This window comes from Agelaius phoeniceus, chromosome 2 (assembly GCF_051311805.1).
Source record: "Agelaius phoeniceus isolate bAgePho1 chromosome 2, bAgePho1.hap1, whole genome shotgun sequence".
NCBI classification, from domain to species: domain Eukaryota; kingdom Metazoa; phylum Chordata; class Aves; order Passeriformes; family Icteridae; genus Agelaius; species Agelaius phoeniceus.
Genome location: NC_135266.1, coordinates 30,155,064 through 30,177,894, shown reverse-complemented (window position 1 = coordinate 30,177,894; position 22,831 = coordinate 30,155,064). Strand labels below are relative to the sequence as shown.

The window sequence follows — 22,831 nt, the reverse complement described above, 5'->3', positions numbered from 1 at the left end:
GCACAGAAGTTTTGTTCTGCTTAGGACTTAGCACATGGCATGAAGCACAATGAAAAACATTTTTATTTCATGATTTTCAGTGATGTAGAATGATACTATTTTTACTTGCATATGCTTTTTAGGCCCTTCAATAAATAAACCAGTACTTACAATCTCCTATTATTAGGATGCTCTTTGTTTTTATATTTTGTTATTTTCTAAGGATTGTAAGTAGACCCAAACAGCTCCTGCCTTAAAGAGCTTGGCATTCAGGCTTTGGGCAACATCAAGTAGAAAAAAACCCAAACTGAGAAAAGGGAGGTTATAAAAAGTAGGGCAGTTTTGGATGGTTTAACAGTATTTACTACTGAATCATACGTGGTCTACAACTGGGAATCATTTGAAGGTATGATAAAGGCTGTTTACATCCTATTTCACTGAGACGATTGCAAATGCTCATTTTGACTGGGAGAAGAGGGGGGTGGGATAGAAATAATGGTATTTTGTTAATGTGTGCTGATACCACACTGCAACCAATTGCCCAGAGAGGTTGTGGAGTCTTTCTCAATGGACATATTCAAGAACTGACTGGACATAATTCTCTGCAATGTGCTCTGGGATGACCCTGCTTGAGCAGGAGGTCAGACCAGATGTCCCACTGTGGTCCCTTCCAAACAGACCTGTTCTATGATTCTGTTATACCCTGATCTGCCTTCAGCTATTGCATGTAGGGGAATTAGGTGAAAATGAGGTGTGTATATACACTCCTAACCCTTTGGAACTCTTGTCTTAATATTATTTTCTAAAACAATGTTAGAAGAGCTATTCAAAACTATGGTAATCCTCCCTTATTTTTAGCTGCCTGACAGAAGATACCGAGCTCACATAAATTCCTGGATAAAATGGAACCATATTTCCTCCTAGCATCAGTGGGGAGAAGTCAAGGGAGAATAATTTTGCAAGATCTTTTGTCAGGTGGCTAGGAGATCATCAAGGCTCTGCCCACTCTTGTCATTGCTTTGTATGCCATTACTGCTGGTTTTGAGAAGGCATCTCTTTTACAGTGCCACTTAATTCACAGAGGAGGAGGAGCTCCATTACCTTCTCAGTGCACTTGAAAATACAATTGGAGTGTTGGGTGTCATGACAATGTCTCAAGTTTCATGGGAATGAAACATTTTTTTGTCAAATATCCTTTGATCACGCATAGTTTCTGGAAGATGTTTAGATAAAAGAAAAGGCTAAGTATAGATTTCCAAAATGGAGACAACACTGTTGCCAGGTTAACAGGTAGATGGAAAAGGAACGAAGAAATAAAGCAAACATCTGTAGGGACCTTCAGATCAGCTCTAGGAGGTCTCCTCTCTGTCAGACAACTAAAGAGCTATGTAAATGTGGTTCATAGGCAAAAGCCATTCTCTGGTGTAAGCTTTTACTGACAAGGATTTCTCCTCTGGAGATGTGTACCTTTACATTCCAAATCTCAAATCTTTCACAATGTTCAGTCCTTCTTTACCTGTGTTTCCCATGTTTTCTAGTCACAGAAAGTTTTAACATTCTCTGTCAGCACAGAAATGCCATCAGACATACCAGGCACATCAATTTTCTGGCCAAAAATCTTACAAAAGTGGTAGTAATTTTCCTAATACTTAATTGAAGTATTAAACTTTCTCCTCAGCCATGTAGTTTTTCATATACTGCCATCAATGTATTGCCTAAAAAATTATATGTCAAATGTGTTTTACTACACATGTGACTGTGGATGGTGCCCATGGTTTGTTAATAGCTCTGGACCAAGCCTACCCTCTATGAGAATCAGCTACTATAAATTGAAATTGAATTTGCCATGGATGCCCCCTCACCTCAGCTTGGAGAGACAACATAACTGCATATACCTGCTAGACCTCATGAAGACATGCCCTAAAGCCTGTGACACCATACAGAATTTGTCTGCCCTGAGATTTTACAGATTAACAGAGGATTATACATAAGGAAGTTTGAAAGCTAAATGGCATTAACTCTCAAGTTTTCTGAATGCCAGCAAAGCAGATGCACATTGAATGACTCAACATCTATAAAAGGGGAAGTATTTTTGCACAGAGAGGTATCATGACACAGACACTTTATAGATGATCCTCACTGCCCATGATGCAGTGGTAAAGGAGGAAAAGGGAAATTAAGGATCAGTGGTAAAGGGGGACAAGGGAAATTAAGGATATACATACTCATACTAATGCCAAATGTTGTTCTTATTGCTCTTGTATCCTGAATTACTGACATTAATCAGACCTTGGAAATGCCTGATTTTTGTTTGCCAGTCCATAGAGAAAAGGAACTGCTAATATTTCCTTTATAGACTGTAGTTGTAATGACTTGCCTCGTCACGTATAAGTGAATTCACATGATAGTTGGTTTGAGGTAATGGGTCATTTCAGCGATTTCTACTGTGGCTTTTGTTCACTTTTGCACTTAATAAAACTATATTTCTCCTTCTCCACATCTGTGGCTTCCATTTTTGCTGCAGCTAGACAAGTAATATCATGAATGAGTGCTTTAAGGTTGCTTATAGAATCACTGACATATGTATTGGCAAAAGTAGATTTAATGTGAAAGGGAGAAAAAAATTAATTGGCAAGGTTCATTCTACTACTTACTGGACAGCTAAAGCACATAGAAAAAATCAGATTAAAACCTGAAATCAATCAATCTTACCCCAAAATCGAGCCAAAAATTATCTATGAGGAGGCTGGAGGGGGAGTGGGGGGAAGAAAAGAGCTAGGGTAGGAAAAGGTAAGGATAAAAAGGAATTAGGAAGATGCTCCCATTTAGGTACAAGGTTCAGAGCCACAGCTAAATTTATCCAGTCTTGATCAACAGTTTAGGCCTAAAGGTTTAACAGCACTTAAAAGCACTTAATTGATAGCTTAAATTAAACAATTTAACAAAAGATTTATGTAGAATTTACTGCAGCAAAACAGTAACTCATTTACAAGCCTAGCTTACAAACTTAAGTCTTTTAGGAGAGCAACATTCATAGTACATTTGCTATTAAATATTCACACTTGCATGCATGCAGACCTGGAGAAGTATGTATCAGATATCTCTGTGAAAAATGCCCCTTGAATTCAGTGAAGTGCTCCCATCAGATGATTTTGGATCTTCTCAGTGGACAAAGGGTTGAGCCTCGAGCAGTGGGGGCATCAGCTCAGGATCTGTCGTTGCCTGGTGATCCTCCAAGTGTGGCAAAGCTGGGAGTTCACTGGCTCTAGAGGGAGGGTGCTGGCTGCAGCCCACTGTGGTCCTGGAGAGCTCAAAGGGTCCTAATCAGGACTGCCTTTTATAGGGTTGCAAGAGAGTGAGCTTTAGTCATAGTAATATCACATCCTAGCCACAATTTGGGTTGGAAACTTTCCTCAAGAGAGCTCAATCATGGTGCTGTTCAAGGCCGAGGCCTATTGAACATTTCTCAGCTCATAGTGTGACCTGAGGGGCTGGGGGGAGGGATCACCATCACAAGCAAGAGTCAAAAATCAAGCTTAGGGTATGAAGAAAAATTGCAGGAAAAGCAAATGTGGTTAGACCACAAGCAACGAATGTCTCATTTGTAATTTAGGAAGATTAAAACAAAGCCAAATCCAAAAAAGCTATTGAAATATGTAATTTCCATGAGAAGAACACAGATGGGATCAGTAAGGAGACAGCTGTTGCAAGCCACCAGTCTTGAAATTTCTTGTCTCTCTTTCTATGTACTATAACCTAGTAACTGGCTGTGAGAGCATGGTCTGTCTGTGCATTTTTTTAGTGTTGCTGGTTTACCACTTTCTACCAGACACAATACAGGCTGGAAGCAAAACAGTATCAAAGAACTCTTCTTGTCTATTGATAATTGTAACATAAACATAGGAAGAATTTGGACTATTGTGCATTATTGCTGTAGGGTAGTACTGTGTAAGGGCAATTACTGCAAAAGGTTTGGCACTTCAAGGGTTTTTTTCCTACTATAAGTGCTTCTGTTCCTTCATGACCATCTACATCCTTTAGAGACATTGGAGACATAGAACTTGTGAAACAGGAATAAATTCCCCCTCCTAAGCAGCTGTGTCACTCCGAATCCAAGCATAAGGGAGTACATAGTACCCTATGTAAGGGTACATAGTTGATTTATGCAAAATGGCCCAGAATTTTATGTTTCACATCCAGAATTCTGTAGATTGAGTCCTCAGAAAATTAAAAATGGAGAGAAAACAGAGATTAGCAGTTATGAAGATAGATGCATATTTCTGACCTGGAAGGTTACTCTAGAACTGTGGTTATATATTGAAGTTGTCCTTTTCTATCTTGATTTCTCAGAGAAAGTAAAAAAAGGTCACTTTCTTTTTAGAGACAACTATGGTCTGGCTTGCAGACTTTTAAGATTGTTTGAAACTGGCTTGCAGGCTTTAAGAATGTTTGTTGCCTTTCCTAATGAGATGCTTGTGATGTACTTAAAAAGCATTCAATATTTTGAAAAAGAAAATTTGATTGCATTTTTTGGGAAATAATTTTCTGAACTAGAATTAGATTGCATGTCTGGGTAAAGCAGCAGTTACCAAGCTTTCTGCAGTATCCACAACTTACAGCTTCCTGTAGTTCAGCAGTCCAAATTTTCTGAATTTCAGCAAAAGCAGCTGCAATTAGGCCACAATAGTATTTTTTGTTTGTTTGTTTTGTCAGCTAAATATATAAAAAAGTCATTACAGAGTTTTGTCTCTTATTGTTTGATCTCCCATCTGGCCTTTATATGTGTAATAATGTGTAATTCAGAAAGACAGTCCAGTGTAATATATTTTTTGCTTGTAACCTATCAAATACAGAAATAATAGAGTTCAGTACATTGATGCCTTAAGGTGTTTCTTAAAGACAATAAAATAGATTTATGGAGTATTGCTGTATTGCTTTCAGCCACTACCATAACTAAGCCAATTTCAGTGGTGTGCTGGAGATCTCATTCTACTATAAGGTTACAAAACTCTTTTCTATTCATTGCTGGAAAATTGTATCTGCTTTAGGGGTTTTGACAATGGTGAAGGAATGCTGCTCCATAAGAGGTTCCAAAGCTACTTATAATGCTGTACAAACCCAACTTTTTAGAAACAGTTGAGCAAATTCAGAAGTAACTGTGTCTAGTTTTGAAGAGCAGGCAGTACATACTAGGGATTATCTGAAAATCACTAGCAAAAAGATCTCTTGAGGACTTCATTACGAGACCTCCCCTTTCAGGAGCCTTGAAAGTAAATATTTAGCTCTCAGCTGTGACAGCAACATCTCTATTTGTGCATATTGGGTTGATAAGCCATTCATTAAGCATATTTATTTATGTAATACATAAGGAAAATACTGCCTTTATGGACTAGCAACAAAAATTCATCTACAAGGAAGGAACTCATACACTGGAAATGAATACTTGTGACAATCTCAGGAGTGTCTCCAGCTTCCAGCATGATGAAGGAAAGACAAATACCAATGAATTGTTCCAGTGAAACAAGACCTTGAGACCTGTAAGGCAGAGCCATTGAGGGTCATCAGGGGAGCCATGAAAAGGGATCCTAGAATAGTTTAATTGCCTAGGTTGGTAAAATGACCAGGGAAAGGAATTGTTACCAAATGCATACAGGAAAAGAAAAGCACTAGAAAGAAGAGCTGCTCAAGCTAAGGAATAACATGCATACAAGGATGTGTCCTTGAAGAAATGTATGATAGGCTTTAAAGCCATTATGAGAGTATGGTCTCCTGTGAGAGTAAAGGAGAAACTACTCTGACCTGCTTTTAAACTGGAGTACAATAAGTTTCTGAAAGAAAACCGAAAATTTGGCAGTGGTAACCTCTGTCAGGTTTATGTTTCTTGGCTTGCAGTAAGCAGGCTGGGCTATCATGGAAGGCAAGAAGGAATTGTCATGGAATTTGAGGTGCTAGAAAATAATTTCTAATTAACTGCTAAGAATTGTGAGAGTTAAAACTTTTGAAAGACTTGCATGATGAGAATTTGCTTTGCTCTTTCTCTGTTGGCATATGGCTATGCAGTTATTGGTATGTTCATAGTACCTCTGTGGCTCTAGGCATTAGTCCTTGATGCCTCAGGGGGAATTCACTGTGGTGCAGCAAATTGATGGTAAGTAACACCACCTTCCTTTATTTCACAATCACCCACAAGTTCCAGAAACCACCTGTGACTGTACATTATTTCACAAGGTGCATAAACTAGTACAAAATGGACAGAGGTTCATGTTTGAACATTGTTCAGACGCCTCCTGCAACAGCAGAACCAGCACCACTGACTCATTGTAGAAGATCATTGGAGTGGAAAATTTCTTACCCACTAGGTGTTAACCATAGCTGGGCAGAGGAGGAGGTGATGTGTAAATGTGTTAAGCCAGAATAGTGCAAGAATAGTAAAAAAACCCTAATCCTCTCAACACTATAAGACTACACTGCATACACACTGAGATGGTAGGTTTTCCCCACTTGAGCAGAAGTGAGATGGACAAGGTAAGATAAAGCCCCCAAACTTGACTTTCCACAGGGGTGGGGAGGTAAAATTTTCTGGAGATATAGCATAAAATATGCTAAATTTTAGCCGAGTGGGAGGGTAAGTAAAAGGGAGGAGAGGGCGGGGAGGAGGATATTCTGGAGTGGTCCTTTACCCTCTTCCTTATGCACTTTGCCTTGCAGTCAAAGATAAATGTGAACCTTGGAAGTGCAAGTGTGTGAGGCTGCTTTTTTAGTGTCTATATTATTTTTACAGAAGACAAAAGGGTGAATTGGAGAAGGGGCTATATACAAGGTTTTCATCCAGTGTAGTAACCAGCATGACATACCACTCAAACTTCTGGTGGCTTTCAAAACTCTGTGTGACTGGTGTTTCTGTTGTATTTCTAAAATGCATTTCTGATATAATAGTTGGACTGTTATGTTTAATTTTTTGATTGTGGTAAGCCTTATTACTTGGACATTACAACAATTTATACTTAAAGTGAATGAAGTATATTTTACGTCTTTAAGTTAGTTCCATGTCTGTGAAAGAACCATTTTTTTTCTGATAATCTGAGTTTGAAAGAAGAAGGGCTTTGACTTCAGCTGTGTTGCACTCTGTAGTTCCTTTAAGTGAAGAGGGAACAAAAGGGCTTTTTTTCAGTCAGACAGGACACCTTCAAAAGCTTAATTCTTTATACTGAAATTTCTAGAGATAAATTGGAGCCCTTTTTAATTTGTAAATCAAACATGTATTTTGCCATGGGGCAAAACATTGACTATTGTTTAGGAGAAAATCACCAAGGTTGATCACCAGTGGGCTCGGGTCTGGAATAAGCAGGGAGCTAAAAATGCTCAGAACCCAACAGAATCAAGCATTCATACTGGTCATTGCATAAAGGAATGTGTGCATAAACAGGGGCAACATTGAAATCCCCCACTTTGAGGCAAACAGCCTTTCTAACCTTCTTGTGGAAATAGAGTGATTGACCCAATGTGCAGTGAAGATAGAGAACTTCACACAAGAAAAGAAAAACAAGTTCTACTGTTCTTGAAATAAGTCTGTTGCAAACTGATGGACAAATGTTTACATATCCTCTATTTGAATAGGGGTCACTGTGATCTGAATAGATGGCAAAGTGCTCTCACATGCTTTTATGTAGTTTGAGTCACTGTGTAGTCAGTCTTTTATGGGTTTTACATCCAGGCAGGAAGGCTGAAAGAGGGGCAGGAGTGTGTGGGACTGTGTATGCTGAAGGGCTCTGCCTTCCTAGCAGGTCCAAGGAGGGCAAGTCACAAATGGCTCAGACTCAGCAGGGCTTCTCTTCCCTCTCTGCCAAGGCTGTGTTTGGGTAACTAGTGAGGCTGAACTAGGAGGACACAGATGGGAGGTAACAGCTCCCACTTATAGTGGGAAGGTAGCTGGGGACATTGATTCTTACTGTGAATATTATTTTATGTTGGAATAATCTTGTAGATCTCAGGTATTACAGATTTTTGTGAACTGTCTTAAAGCAGCAGATGGAAAAAGATTACCCTTCTTAGATGAAGCAAACTAAAAAAATCCAACACAATTTTGCACACAATGCAAATAGAAGATTTTAGAACCCAAGAAGCTTTGATCTCTTACTAGGGGGTGTTTCCCCTGTTTTTTTTTACGAGAAAGTGACCCAGAAATTTTCAACATAATGAAACTAAACTAAGAAAGGAAGGGATGATGACTGTGAGGTAGAGGAAATTCCTGTAAAGGAAACAGACTCAACACAGCGCACAGCTAGAGCTAACCACAATTCTTACTTGCACATCCTACCCACAATCCATGTTGGGTAGGATGTGCAAGTAAGATCTTCAGATATTTTTTTTTTTAAATTATATGTCTTAGCTTTAGATTTTAGCCCTCTCTACCCTGTCTTCTTGAAGGTGAGTTCATTTTATTGCCTTTGAATGTGCATTTTAAAGTAAATGGGCTTTAACTGCTTGGTCAGGCAAACAGTAGTGTCTTAGTAATTAGCTTCAATAAATATCCTTTTCCATTTTGTACACAAGATAAGCTTTCTTCATCTCCTGTGTGGCTATTACTAATCTTAGTCCTAGAATCAGATTATGCTTGCCCTTCCACCGATATAAGTTGAATACAAGACACAGGAATTGGTAGTTTTGATGGTGAAGTGATTTTCATCAGAATCAGAATAGTATGATGGTAGGATTGTGGTATGCCACTCTTTACTAGACTCTAGAGATATTGTGAAACTTGGCACAGCTCTCAAGAAACTGATTTTGGTTTTTTTGCTTATATTTTATGTAAAAAGCTGAAGAAGAGGGTGAAAGGAGACCTCATCACAGTGTACTACTGGTCTCTTCACTGTGGTGACCAGTGACAGGACCTGGAGGAATGGCCTACAGGTGTGTCAGGGGAAGTTTGGGCTGGATCTTAAAAAAAGGTTCTTCACCCAAAGGGTGGCTGGGCACTGAAATGGGCTTCCCAGGGAAGTGGTCACAGCACCAAGTGTGACAGAGTTCAAAAATGATGATTCTTATAGGTCCCTTCCAACTCAGCTTATTCTGTAATACTGTGAAAACTGTGAAATAGAAATTTACTCTTTTCTTCTAACAGTCCTTTAGGAGTTGAAACATAATATAATATAATTATATTATAGTCAATAGAATACAATTCCTATTTTTCACTTGTATTTTTAGCACAAGAAATTATGTGAAGATCACAATAATTTCCTTTGCACATATGATACTTTCCAATTAAGTGGCACTCTAAATTCCTAGACAAAGAATATGATAATATGGATGTGTACATGGTAGGAAAAGGTAGAAAGACTTTTGATAACAAGTTGCCTGGAGTAGAGTCCTTTCTTTCTCTGGTAGATACTGATAAAGAGAAATGAGTCCTTGAGTAAACCAAGTCACCGAATCACCTGAGTGCACCTGAAGTGCAAATCCACCTGAATGGTGATTGCGGTCTGCTTCTGCTGTGAATTTCCCTCTTCCAGTCAAGCACACTTGCAAGATGACAATGATTAATTTCCCATCCTACCATACCTTTTAAACACTATAAAAATGCAAAGACTACAAGAGTCTCTAATAAAAATGTTATCAGTTAGCAAAAAAAAAACAAACCAAAACCAAAACCGAAAAATCCCCAAAACGGCAGTGGCGCATTTTCCCATGCCTAGCTAAAGACAACAGAAAAATTGAAAAGCTTGCTAACCAAAACTGTAACATTCATTAGTCAACCTTCCCTTTGGCCCTCCTTTCCCATTTGTGGTGACCTTTTGGAGCTTAAAGAAGGTATCATTAGTATGGCATCAAACTGCATAACAAAGAGATTATACACCACTGGCATTATTAAATGCTTCGTGAACAGTCACTTCATGTAGCTTCACTACATGTGGCCTGTATGTACCCAGTTACACACAAATGGGAAGCTGAGAAGTAAACACTTGCACTGCTTATCCTGTGCCAGGTCAGGCACTCTTCAAATAGCTTCTGGTGGCTTAACAGAGTCACAGGTGGCTTAATGAGTCACCAGGAAGGACCAGAACTGTCACAGGAGAGAGACTGGACCATTTGCCTGGGGTCAAGTGGAGTGCAGAGGACAGATAAATAGATAATAAAATCATAGAATAAGCTGAGTTGGAATGGACCCATCAGCATCATCAAGTTCAACTCCTGGCCTACACAGGGCACCCCAAGAATCACACCATGTGCCTGAGAGTGTTGGCCGAACACCTCTTGAACTCTGTCAGGCTTGGTGCTGTGACCAGTTCCCTGGGGAACTTGTTCCAGTGCCCAACCATCCTCTGGGTAAAGAACAATTTTCTGATATCCACCCTGAATTTCCCTGACACAGCTTCATTCTGTCTCCTTGAGTCATGTAACTGGTCATGAGAATGAAGAGATCAGTGCTTGCTCCTCTGCTTTTGACAGCAGCAACACCTGCTCACCCACTCAAGGGACTACAGCACTGAACCACACAAAAGGCCCTTTGGTCTTGATTGCTACTGGCACCAGCATGCCTTGCCATGTGGGCTGCTGGATGACATAACTCAAAACACCATTCTTGGTTTATACACAATTAACATGGCTAGAGATGCAGCCTCAGTGAATGCCTTGAGCAAGGTCTTCACAGGTGTCATAAACCCAGATTTGAGAGTCAGGATCCATTGATCTTTTTGCAGCAGACAAAAAAGTTGGATAAACTTATGGAGGGCTTTTTCCCAGTGCTGGTAGCAAACTCACTTTATTAAGGCATACATAGAGACTTGGAGTTTAATGATGATTTAAAAAAAATACATGGGGTGATGACAGTTAGCAGCCAACCTGTAACAAAGCACCAGGATGAGGTCAGAAAAATGAGTTAACTTATTTCCTGTGGCCTCTGAGCATAAAAATAGATCATTTGCTTACAAGGAATAGAGACATTTTGAAGAGAATGGTGACTAAAAGTTCTCCCCTCTGCACAAAACAGCTGCCTGGAAAAGTGCAGCGTGGGAGTTCTCATCAGCTCTCTCTCTAGCACAGTGTGGTTCTGTGGTTCACAGAGGCTCTGCTGATGCTAACCAGTATGAGTAGTGTCTGATTTGCATGAGGTACCAACAGACAAAGGACTGGCCTTTTCCCAACCTCTCTGCTTTTCCCTTGGGCTGACTTAGTGCCTCTCTGACAGCACTGCAAATGCAGAGTCACTCTGTGGCCAAAGGAAAGGAAAAAACCCCTTGAGGCCTCTGTTGCACAACGCACAGCTGTGCAAATTGAACAGCAGCAAAGTGCTTTGCTCCTGAATCAGACACTGCCCCTTTACTCCTGGAGCAGATGCTGCAGACATGTCAGTCATAAGCGTTGGGTATGTCCTTACTAAACAGCCAGGTTAAGCCATGGCCATTGAATATGCACACTGGGCATATTCAGTGTGGCTGAGAAGGCTATGGGATGCAGATCAGACTTAGTAGAAGAAGGAAAACATAACAGCATGGTTTGGGGTTTGACCTTGTACAGGGTACTGTCATATAGGGGTCTGATGCATCTGAGTGCTTTGTGGACCTGCTCCAAATCCCCTGGTGTTCCCAGTCCCAGAGGGCATCCCACAGAGCTGGTCCCTTATGCTGGTGTGGGGGTTACCCTTCTCAGCAGGGCCCTGCCACAGCTGTTCAAGCAGTGCAACACAGCATTGTAGTGCAAAAGTGAGGCCTGGTGCTGCACACCCAGGTACACCACAGAGGAGGAGAAGGGGTTTTAGGTTGCTCTGCTGGCCCTAGTAGACATCCTAAGTATGCCCATTTTGGCTGGTAACAAAGCCCACTAGGAGCACATCTCTTGGGTGAAAGAGAGAGCCAAAGACACGTGCCCACACAGGACATGCTTTGAGGGCTTTACTTCTGCATGGGTCTCCAGTCATATGGCTCAATGCTGTTTGCAGCTGCAGCACATCTTCAGATTTGGTTTAATCCCAAAGGGGTCCAATCTGAGCCTGTTGACCTTCAAGCTACAACAGCGCTCCATGGATTTTTGGTGCCATTTCTGCTGTCTCAGTCTGTTGCTGATAGGCATCATTAGCTGAAGGGTGATGATATTTGATATCTTACCTCTCATCTTAGAGAACATGCTCCTATCAAAGGAGGAAGGATCTGCATTTCCACTCCAGAGGTGGAGTTCTGCATTGTTGGAGGTATGACTTGGAAATCCATCTGTAAGCAATTCTATGCAAGGTGTATTTAGAAACACTGTTGCATATTCTTGAGTATTGTCCATCCTGCATTTTTGTGAAATAAAGCAGGAAAAGTGCTGCTAACCTCATTTTTAAAAAACACAATATGCAGGAAATAATGTTTGCAAAGTTTTACAGAGGTACACAATGTAATATGCTATTATCTATTTTATTGGACTCTTATTTACAAAAAAAACCCTGTTTTCCTCTTTTACAGATAGCAAGATGATTCTTAAAGAAAATGTCTCCAAATATCAGCCAAAATTGATAAAGAAAATAATGCTCACTTTGTGCTGGATGCTAACAATATTTATCAGTGGGGTAGAAGTTAGAGAGATTAACTTGCCAGGTAAGAATCTACTCCAGTGATGTTTGGTGTTTGTGGTGCTTTCTGAAAACTTAGGACATCTTAATTTTTCCTTGCTTTTGTGAGTTTTTCCTGTACATGTACATGCTTGTGTCAGACAAATAGCCTTTCTGCAAGCTTCTGAAGTATTGGTAATACAAGCTACCCTAAATTTGACTCAAAAGTCAGTTCCTCAATGAAAAGGTTAAATGTAAAGGAGAGTCTCTGAGGCCTAAATGAAACAAATGGATTGCATCTGTGACTTAGGTCTCCAGTGTCTGGTATAGTGAGGCAGGGACTGGAGAGAAGGAAGACAAAAGCAGAAGGAGAGTGATTTATCAAAGCCTTCCACACACACAATATACCTAGAGGAGCTTGATCCAGTTTAGTGCACAGAGAGACAATGGAACTGTAGAGGGTTTCCCAGGTGGGCAGCTGAGGAACAGATTTCATGACCTCCCTTCTGCTGGGGTGAAATCCTGCCGTACACAACAGCCTGATGGGCAGGATGGGCATTAGGATGGCTGACCACACCTTTCAGAATTAAAAAAAATTGTGTAATTTTAGAGACAGTTACTGAAACATTGGAAGATAAATATTTATAAATATCACTGACCCAATAATGCTTGTCAATCTTACTTTAAATAGGGCATGTGGTGAGCAGGTTCTGCTTCCTCAGGCTTATGTCAGTCCCTTCTCCATTAATAGGAGATCAAGAATAGCTGAATCTGCTTTTCTACACAGTTGTGGTTTAACAGGTTAGCACGCATGCAAAAGTCTACACATCACAAAAACTCTTCATGTTAAGCTTTTGAAAAAAGGCCTAATAAACCTTTGGAAACCTTTGGAAACCTTTGGAATAAATCTTCAAGAAGATTGGCAAATTACGTATTACATTTAAAACCTATTTTTTATTAGTCCATGTTCTGATCACATAAAGAAATATTCAACACAAGAAAGGTAAGGTTCTATTTTTGTTCCTAATTTTTATTTTTAATTTTTTCACCATGACTTTGCATTTTTTCAGATGGTACTGATATCTGACTGTCCTGCTTTTCAGGATGTTCCCATGTTGAACCTCAAATATGGTATCGTGCAATTAATGGTGAGGAGTTTGTTCTACAATGTGCTTTACCAGAAAGAGATGCTACCAACATTTATAACAACTCACTTCTAAATCAACATAAGGTGAAATGGTTCTGGCACCAGAAAGATAAAGAGACACTGAAGGCTATCAAGGAAAGCTCAAATCTGACTTTCCAAGGGGATGCACTTTGGTTTAAACCAATAAGGGACAGTGCTTCTGGAGTGTACATCTGTAGGATATGGTAAGTAATGGAGCAAAAAGTAATGGATTAAAGGAGTAAAAGGTTTCTATTTCTATAGGAGAATTACTATTTTGGTTTGGTTTATGTATTAAATGTTTAACTTTTTTTTTCTTTTCTTTTTTTTTTTAACATCACCCAGGGGGAAAATCCCATGTCTCAAAATTGTTTTGGATGTTCAAACAAAGAAGGCAGCAAAATGTTCAGGTTATGACACCAATATGCTATATCTGCTTGCTGGCAGTGGGAATTCAATAACCTGTCCTGGGACAAAATGTTTCAACCACGTAAAAAAGCCAGATGTGAAATGGTACAAGGTAAGAGTCAGCCTTGCTGAGTGGAGGCAGAGCTTCAGGTCTAGTTAATGTCCATGTGCCATAGTTCTTGAGCCCTTCTTTGTCAGGCAATGCCAAAGAAATTCAATCCAAAACTAGAATTTTGGACTCATATATATCAAGTATTTAAGGAGGAGTTTTGAAGAAATTTGCCACACCCAAAACATTATTGTAAGAAACAGAAGCCAAGAAATCCTTGCTCTTCAGCTAAGAAATTGAAGTAACTGAGAATTAAAATAGTTTTTTTACAAAACTGACATGATTGAAATGCAACGTTTTAAGTTTTGTTTTGACATTTCAAATTTTGAAAATATCCAATATATCAAGGAAAAACTGGCTTTGTTAGACACAAAATTATTTTAAGAATAATGTTTCAGATTGTTCTTTCCAAGACTCCTGTGTTAAATGAAACAGTATTCTACTGAACCACTACTGACTCAGTATTTGTAAGGATAGTAATTTAGCACCCAAACCTATATAAATGAGCAATGGAAAATGACTAAAATTTGCAATTGTGCATTTTCCTGCCTGGTATTATTTACATTATTTTATTCTATCAAGTAGAATTATGATCTAGTCAAAGTTATTCTCCATTTGTTTTAAAATTTTAAATGATATTTATCTTTACCTACATCTTGATCTGAAACCCACTGAAGCTGAGGAGTGTCTTCACATTTGCATTACTGGATTTTGTCAGGAACTTGATTTAAGGAAAATTCTTGCTGGTTTTGGTGGAATATGAGTACATAAAGCTGAAAAATAGTGGTGCTTTTCAAAAATAGACCATTTTCATGCTTCTAAAAGTAGTGACAGTGTCCTCGACCTCAGACCATCTAAACTCATGGTTTACTTCTCATAAAATAACTTGAAAATATTTTCAAAATTACTTCTTTACAAAACAAAAAATACCTAGTCCATCAAAAAAGTGATCCTTTTTGTCGCTCTTTAGTAATAGGAGTTTAATTTAGATCAGCTTCATTATTTCATATTTTTGCATCAACCATAAATTTTAAATAATTTTTTAAAAATCAAGGTTATTCACATATATTTTAGTATAACTGAAAATTGTCCTCAGACTCCTAATACATCTCATTTTGGGCTTCAGTGGAAAGACTTTGGTGTAGCCCTTCTGCCATGAAAATCCTGTCCAAATATATTAAAATTTAATTTAGTAACAGCAACAACAGCAAGGAAAAAAAAAACAACAACTGTAATTCTTAGATATTATTTTCATTAGGATGGTCACCAGATAAAATACAGGAAAAGGAGACCAAGCCTAAAGCTTAAGCAGAATGAAATCTTCTTGAATCCAACCTATGACAAAGATGCTGGAATATATGTGTGTGATTACACTCTGTCTGACAACACTACTGAGTGGACAGTGAGAACAGCAGTAACAGTAGAAGTCATTGGTGAGTAGTATAAAAACCCAGAATAAAATATCTAAAGTAAAGCAGGTTTTCTTTATTACGTTTATTTCTGTCTTTTGTTCAGGCTCTTGTTCTGAAAACCCATAAACTGAATTAGCTACAGGATCATTCAAATCCTCTTCCAAGTATTCTGAGGACATGTTTGTACACCAACTAGAACATCCAATAGTAATAGCAGTAGGTCCTGTAGGAAAGTATAAATCTATTCTATATCCTGAACTATATGGATTCAGTACAGCTGTTTCTGTATGAAAACAGCACAGGAATATTCCTCAGCATCCTGGTGGAAGATAGGCCACTCTGTGAAAGGGAAAACAAGATTTAGGGAGCAAAAGAAATATGTCAAGTGAAGCAATCTGATTCTATGGTCTAGTGAAGAAACACTCCTTTGACATTTCATGGTCTAATGAGGATAGCACTTTTCCAAAATAGGTGATCCTTTTCCCCCCAGGTATTTTAAGCATTTGTTTCTGAGACTTCAAGTGGAAAATGTATCTATCCCATCAGAACAGGAAACCATATCTTACCAACCTGTGAGATCTCTGTGTGGTGGCTTAAAATACCTCTTGCTCTTTCACTCTTCCTTCTGGCTTTATTCCCACATAATTCTCCAGGCAGGCTTGGACTAGCTCTGCTTTTATTCTGATCTGACTGTATTTGAGCTAACACATTGTCCTTCTCAGTTCTTCTCCCTCACTTTGTAGAGCAGTCAGAAAAACACTTAAAAGGCACCATATACATCCTACCCTAGAACTTGCAGACTGAGGGGAGACCCTCTTGCACTGGAGGTCTACCATGTGAGAGGAAGAGAAGGGACAGGCACTGATCTCTTCTCTGTGGTGATCAGTGACAGAACCCGAGGGAATGGCCTGAAGTTGGCTATTAGGAAAAGGTTTTTCACCCAGAGGGTGGTAGGGCACTGGAACAGCTCCCCAGGGAAGTGGTCACAGCACCAAACCTGACAGAGCTCAAGGAGTGTTTGAGCAACATTCTCAGGCACAGGGTGTGACCCTTGGGGATGGTTCTGTGCAGGGCTGAGGGCTGAACTCGATTCTGTGGGTCCCTTCCAACTCAGCTTGTTCTGTTATTCTGGGCTATATTTCTCTGCTGTGACCTGGTTAAAAAAAACCAAAACAAAACAAAAAACCAGAACCAAAAGGTGCTATGTGTGGTACTATTTCCTGCAGTATGGGACTTTCCTAGAATATCAGAACTATGGGTTTTATTGTAAAACCCGTGGGTGTCATTATCTGTGCCCTTTGGCAGCCTGAGTTTTGAAAACAACATGGCTATTTTGGTACAAGTATCTGTGCTTGTGAAAATGGAGTGTGCATGTGCTCTGTTTCTGCTTACTGGGCATGAAAAAATGTTTGACAGGGAACTGGTATGAGGATTGCACCCTTCAGGGGGTTTTGCAAGGGGGGGGGGTTCCTAATTTTTTAATCCTAAATAATTTAAAGTTCACACTAGTTGCTGAGCTCCTCAGCTCATGTTAGAGGACAATGCCTCAGAATAAATGAGATAGCAGGTGTTTGAGTAGCTACACAAATTTTGTTGTCCTCCTCTTGGACTTAGGTGTCTAAATTCCACCCAAATCTTGAAAAATCAAATTTTAAGTTATTTTGTTTGGTTTTCTGCACTGACAATAACTTTATACTTAATGATATTCTTGTTAATTGCAGCAAAAAACACTATTCATCCACCAAACCTCTTGTATCCCAATGGTGTTGTGATCCTTGAAGTAGAAGTTGGTAAGTTTCAATTCCTCCTCTAGAAGCAAATGAAAATATTTAAATGAGGTATTGATAAATAATGACAGATCTTGATAAAGCAAACCAGGTTTGTTTTCTAGGCTATTTAAGAGAATAATATTCTGCAGGCATTTGTATTCTGTGTTCATTTGTTCCAGGCAAGCCACTTGAATTGGAATGTCGTGTACAGTTTGGGTTTGAAACAGTTTCTCCAATGAGGGTAACATGGAAACGAAACAACGAAGAGAATGTAAATGAGAAATTGAATCAGGAAACAATGTGAGAACCTCCTCCCCCATCCCTTCCAATATTCTGGTTACTACCACCACAAGCAGCTGTATAAGTACTTCTGTAACAGTTTTACTGAATACATTTTATTGAAAAAACTTTAGAAGGCACTTTTCTATCACCTAGTAATGCATATGTCCACAAGCAACAGGCATGTGACCTTCACATACAGAAGGACAAATTGATGGCCATAAAATCAAGAACTCAAACTCTGCATAATCTTAGCTCTTAAAGCTTTATCTCACAGACAGCTTCAACATGAAGGGCTCCTGGTTGCCTGTCCCCACATCAGCTGTTTTCAAGTGTTCTTGTTCTCAAGTGTTCTTGAAAGCACAGTCTCTGTTGTGCCTTGCTAGCAATTCACACAATCTGCCTTTGGAAGCTGCCTCTGAGTGGAGAATGAATGAGATCAGCAAAACAGTCCTGTGGGCATGGAAAGGAGTTTGTGTATCTCAGAAATTGAGGTGTTACAGACTCGGTCTGAGGGCTTGCAGCACTGAATTTCAGGACACTGAATTTTGGATTTTTTCCCCCTGATGAGAATTAACCAGACCCTGCAGAGAAGAAACATGTAGGGAAAAGGTTTCCTGTGACCTGGGACAGCCCCTGTAGTGATTACTCTTCCCTCTCCTTCCTGTTCTCATTCACTTACGCAGTGTTCAACTTGGGCAAGCAACAGAGTAGAGGCAACACAGGCAACTCTGTCTTTCACCACACAGCCCCGAGTCAACTTTATGGGTAAACTTTCTGTACCCTGGGGGAAGCAAAGGCCCTGCTGCCACTGCTAGAATCAAGTTCATAATAGGAGTCATATGGGGAAAAAAAGAATTATGATATCACACACACTCATGAGATAGACTGGAAATTGCATTTTCATAACTTTAGAATGTTTAGGTTTGGAATATTCTTGTTAACAAGTTTTTACCTTTTTTCATAGGTAGAGTTTCTGTTTATCTTTTAAAAAACAAACAAATGAAACTTCCCCAACAGACTTTGGTTGAATCCTTGCCTATTCTCACTCCTACATATCTTGAGGTAGCAGAGGTAGAGAGGTAGAGCCATGGGACACTCTCATTTTGCAGTGGCATGATGTGAGATGACTTTTGGGATGACCCAGAGATGCTTATACTTGTGGCTTTCAAAGGGGAATGCTGAAACTCAGAAACCCTGGGTATTCTGGAGTGATTGCAGGTACAGATCTGTTTCCCATATTCTTCTCTCAGCCCTGAAGGGATTCCTCAGTTACCTCTTCATTCCCTATACTTCTGTCCCTTATTTCTGTCTTATTCTGTTTGCCTATCCTGTCTTTGGGCTTTTTACCCCTGTGCAAGAGGCTGAGCTGCTCAGTCTTTTGCCCAGCTTGTTCTCTCTTGGGGTTCCTTTTTGAAGTTTCATTTCTTTGCATTTCTTCCAGGTGAATATTTTACATCTTAGAAAAGCATAAGTAATCTTATAGAAGTAAAGGGGACTATATATTGAAAACTAGGCAAGTCAAATATTTTGCTGAGTAGATAATTAAGGATAAATCTTTCAGTCTTCAGACTTATCAAAGTGTTTTCTTACAATGTTAGTTAGTTTTTTCTTACAATGTATAAACCAAGTGAAGGTTCCAAACCAGAATATTGCAGTGCTATTAAAAGTTCAAGATGAACAAGTTGCAAGCTCCTCTGTTTTTGTGTGTAAGACATTGGGAAATGGTGTGAATGAACAGCAAAGGTATCATGCAAATACACATTTTTTTTTCTCTCCAGTGTCTATCCAAAAGGTTTAAAGGGGCACACACTTCTTCACGTTGCAACTTTGAAAGAAGTAACTGAAAATGACCTCAGAAGCAATTTCACATGCTTTGCTCAGAATTCAGTGGGGAATGCCACTGCTGTGATCCAGCTGAAAAGGAAGAAGAGAGGTAAAGCTATCAACTGGTGACTATTTACCCCTGAAGACACATTTTGATTTACTCTACTGCTACTAATTAATTCCCCATTGACACTGGCTTTTAGCCAGCAGCAGAAGTTTCTTGAACCTGAGTGGGAAAATCTGATTTGTCAGATGTCTTGAAAGCCAGGTAATTTGAGGATTACTCAGGAGAACAGGGCTGTCTGGGGAATTACTGCAGGAAGGTGAGTCAAGTGGAAGTTAGAGAGTAACCAGAAGGAAAAAGAGGAGAGTGTAATCTCTGAGCATTAATAGGAAATCTACCAAACTGAAGCAGAGAGGCTGCTGAAAGCAACAGTATTCCCTGATTTTCATGAGATATTTCTGTTTATTTTCCCAGTCATTAGCATGCATGTTTCTGAGAAGTTACCGTACCTGATATGATTGTGGCAGCCTTTCAAGTCCCAAACCTGAATCAGTGTGGAAATTAAAGTGTTAAACCGTAGTTCACAGTGGAGGTTCATCACTGGAGTGCAACAGGAAGCTGCTAGAAGGGCACTGGGTGCAGCTGTGTCTGTTCTGATGTAGCTTTTCCATCTCAGGTGATGACTATTTACAGCATTGCTGAGTGTACCAGAGACTATTTTTTCTGTGCACTCTGTCATAGATTGGCTTTTCATATCACCAAAGAGATGCCATGCAAAAAAGGTCACTGATGGTAGACTGAAATTCTATGACAAAGTTTGTGGCTACATGAAATCTTGACTTCCCTAAATTTTGCCAGAGGGATAAGGAAAAAGTTTTTGTAAGATGGTTTGTCCCCATTTCTGGACTGATTTTTTATCTAAGTGTCAGTATTATTTTGGAAACTTAAGTTATGACAGACTCTTTTCTTTCTGCAGTGTTGTTCTTATATGTACTATGCAGTGCCATTTCTACTCTACTTGCCTTTGTCTTGTGCACTGTCTTTATTTACCAGCACTGGATTGAAATAGTGCTGATGTATCGAAGTTATCTGGTCCACAACAAAAGTACAGAAGGTAAGAAACCTTGTCTAATATGAATTTGGTCTAGTTTTTCTAGTGCCTTTTGCCATGTGGGATAATCTAATATGAATTACTCATTTAATTATTTTCTTTTAAAGACTCTGTTCTCTTTGAGCCAATAAAAAGTCTACTAAAGCTTGCAAGATGCCCAGTGAATGCAGATGGAAAAAAAAGTCATATAGTGTGAAAGAAATATCTGACACCAACAGAAATGTCAGTAAGACTTTTACCCTAATTTACCCATAGAAGATTAGAGTAGGAAGCTGAATTTTGGCAGTCCATATGCAGGGAATAACTTCGCATCTCCAACATTTCAAAATCAGTCTCTGGAAAAATTCAACAAAACCTTTGGACAAGAACAAAATGACCTTGCATAACAAGGTGAAGGACTCCAGGGTCTATAGTATCTTTCACTTGAAGCCAAAAAGTTTCTCAGAAGAATAAACAAAAGAGAGAAATAAGATGATGAAGGGCACCAGTTGACAAATGAATGTTTGGGAAATATTCATATTTCCTTTCTAAAATCTTTGAAAACCACTTGACATTTGGACCCGAGTGATTAGCTTTTGATTTTTCAAGTCTCTGTAGTAGCATTGTCCCACCACCTCAGCTAAAACAGGCCCCTAAAATAGTAGACAGAGTAAAAATGTATCAGGAATCACTATGACTACTTCAAAGAACTTAAGGTATGATTTTCTTAAATATGTTGAAAGAATTCTGATAGTTTGTGCCCGAGAAAATTTTTCTAAAAATTCTTGCATCTTGATGCAGTTTGAGATAGGGGTGTCTGAGTCTGTTTTTGTGTTTGTACATGTATCTTATATATGAGTGTGAAACAACTGTATCTAGATACCTTTGAGTACATGCACAATTGGAAAATTAACTGCTCTTCTGGAAAATATTTTTACAAGCGTTAAGACATTTGGCAAAGGCAGTTTGGGAAATCACTCAAAATTTCCCCACTACCTGGTGACAAAGTGATTTAAGGACCTGTGGAAATTCCCTTTAGAGCACACCCTGCATGTCAGCAGGACATGCTTTGCCAAGGCCTGTGCACTGAAGTTGAGGACACCTTGGGGTTTCACCATGACAGCTCCTGTCCCCTGCCTGTCCCCTGCTTCTCAGGTACCTCGTGCACACAGCTCCATTTGCAGCATGGGGGTACAGGGGGTGCGCAGACCAACTGTGCACACCCAGAGAGTTTTCTGTCCAAGGGAAATGTGTTCTCACCTGCAGGACTATGTCCCTCTCACTTCATGGATGCATATCAAGTCACCTTGGTCTGGAAGGACTTGCTCATAAAGCAGCAAAGCAGCAGTTATGACTTGATTTTGCTGTTTATTCCTTTCTATAATTTCTTTTCTCATGTTCTTCTCAGCACAGAATCAGACAATTGAAGAATCCTACAAGATTGGAAGGCACCCTGGGCACCTGCTCAAAGCAGAGCCAGCCTAGGTTGTGCAGGACCTTGTGGAGAGAGAATCCACAACCCCTCTGGGGTTAGTTGGCCTCCTTAGCCAATTCAGATATATCTCTCAAAACTCCTGCCTTCTTCCACATGTAGAAAAGAAATAATGCAGGAGATTTTATACTAACATTTATAGAACATGTATGCCATCACTTTGCTTAAGTCAGGTATTCTTCATTTCCTACACTTTCCTACATTGCATCTTAAATACAGCACCAAAAGTTCCTCAGCTTGTAATTTTCCTCTACAATTATGTGAAAAAATGGCCTAATAGTGCTTATTTTGTATTTATTTTTAACTTGCTATTTTAATAGCATGTTATAAAGGTATGTGTTTGTTAGTGGTTGTGGTCTAATAAGATTGCAGTGACCTCTGTGGGTGAAATGAGGAATACCTGGCTTGTAGTGCAATTTAATGTTATTTAAAATCTGTTTTCAAGGGAGCTTCAGTTTGGGGTATAAATGAAGCTAAACCAATCTGTGAACCTCTGGCCCACCTTTAATTCCTACACAGTCCTGTGTGCCTACTGCTGATGATTCACTCTTGTGGGCCTGAATTGACTCAGGTTGGCAGAAAAAGAACTCAGTAAAAGACAGTGTGTAGCCAGCAAAGTGAATCATCTTCCCCTATTATCACTAGAGCTTATCACAAGAATTATCACCAGTAGAAGGATGGGATTGAAAGTGTGTCCAGGAGCAGAGTGGAGGAGCAGAGATGCAACATTTGTTGTCTGATAACATTCTTGGCTTCCAGATCAAGTCTGCA

General features: G+C 39.4%; 1 protein-coding gene across 1 annotated transcript in view; it reads left to right on the top strand.

Moving 5' to 3' along the window:
* The window catches only part of LOC129117200 (interleukin-18 receptor accessory protein), a 49,081-nt gene that overhangs the window by 23,501 nt on the left and 2,749 nt on the right, over window positions 1-22,831 (top strand). Inside the window, exons 13-20 of the mRNA XM_054627743.2 lie at window positions 12,420-12,551; window positions 13,609-13,876; window positions 14,016-14,190; window positions 15,446-15,620; window positions 17,321-17,389; window positions 17,548-17,668; window positions 19,429-19,583; window positions 20,455-20,592. Coding sequence (XP_054483718.2) covers window positions 12,420-12,551; window positions 13,609-13,876; window positions 14,016-14,190; window positions 15,446-15,620; window positions 17,321-17,389; window positions 17,548-17,668; window positions 19,429-19,583; window positions 20,455-20,592 — 1,233 coding nt within the window. The remainder of the gene's footprint in view (window positions 1-12,419; window positions 12,552-13,608; window positions 13,877-14,015; window positions 14,191-15,445; window positions 15,621-17,320; window positions 17,390-17,547; window positions 17,669-19,428; window positions 19,584-20,454; window positions 20,593-22,831) is intronic.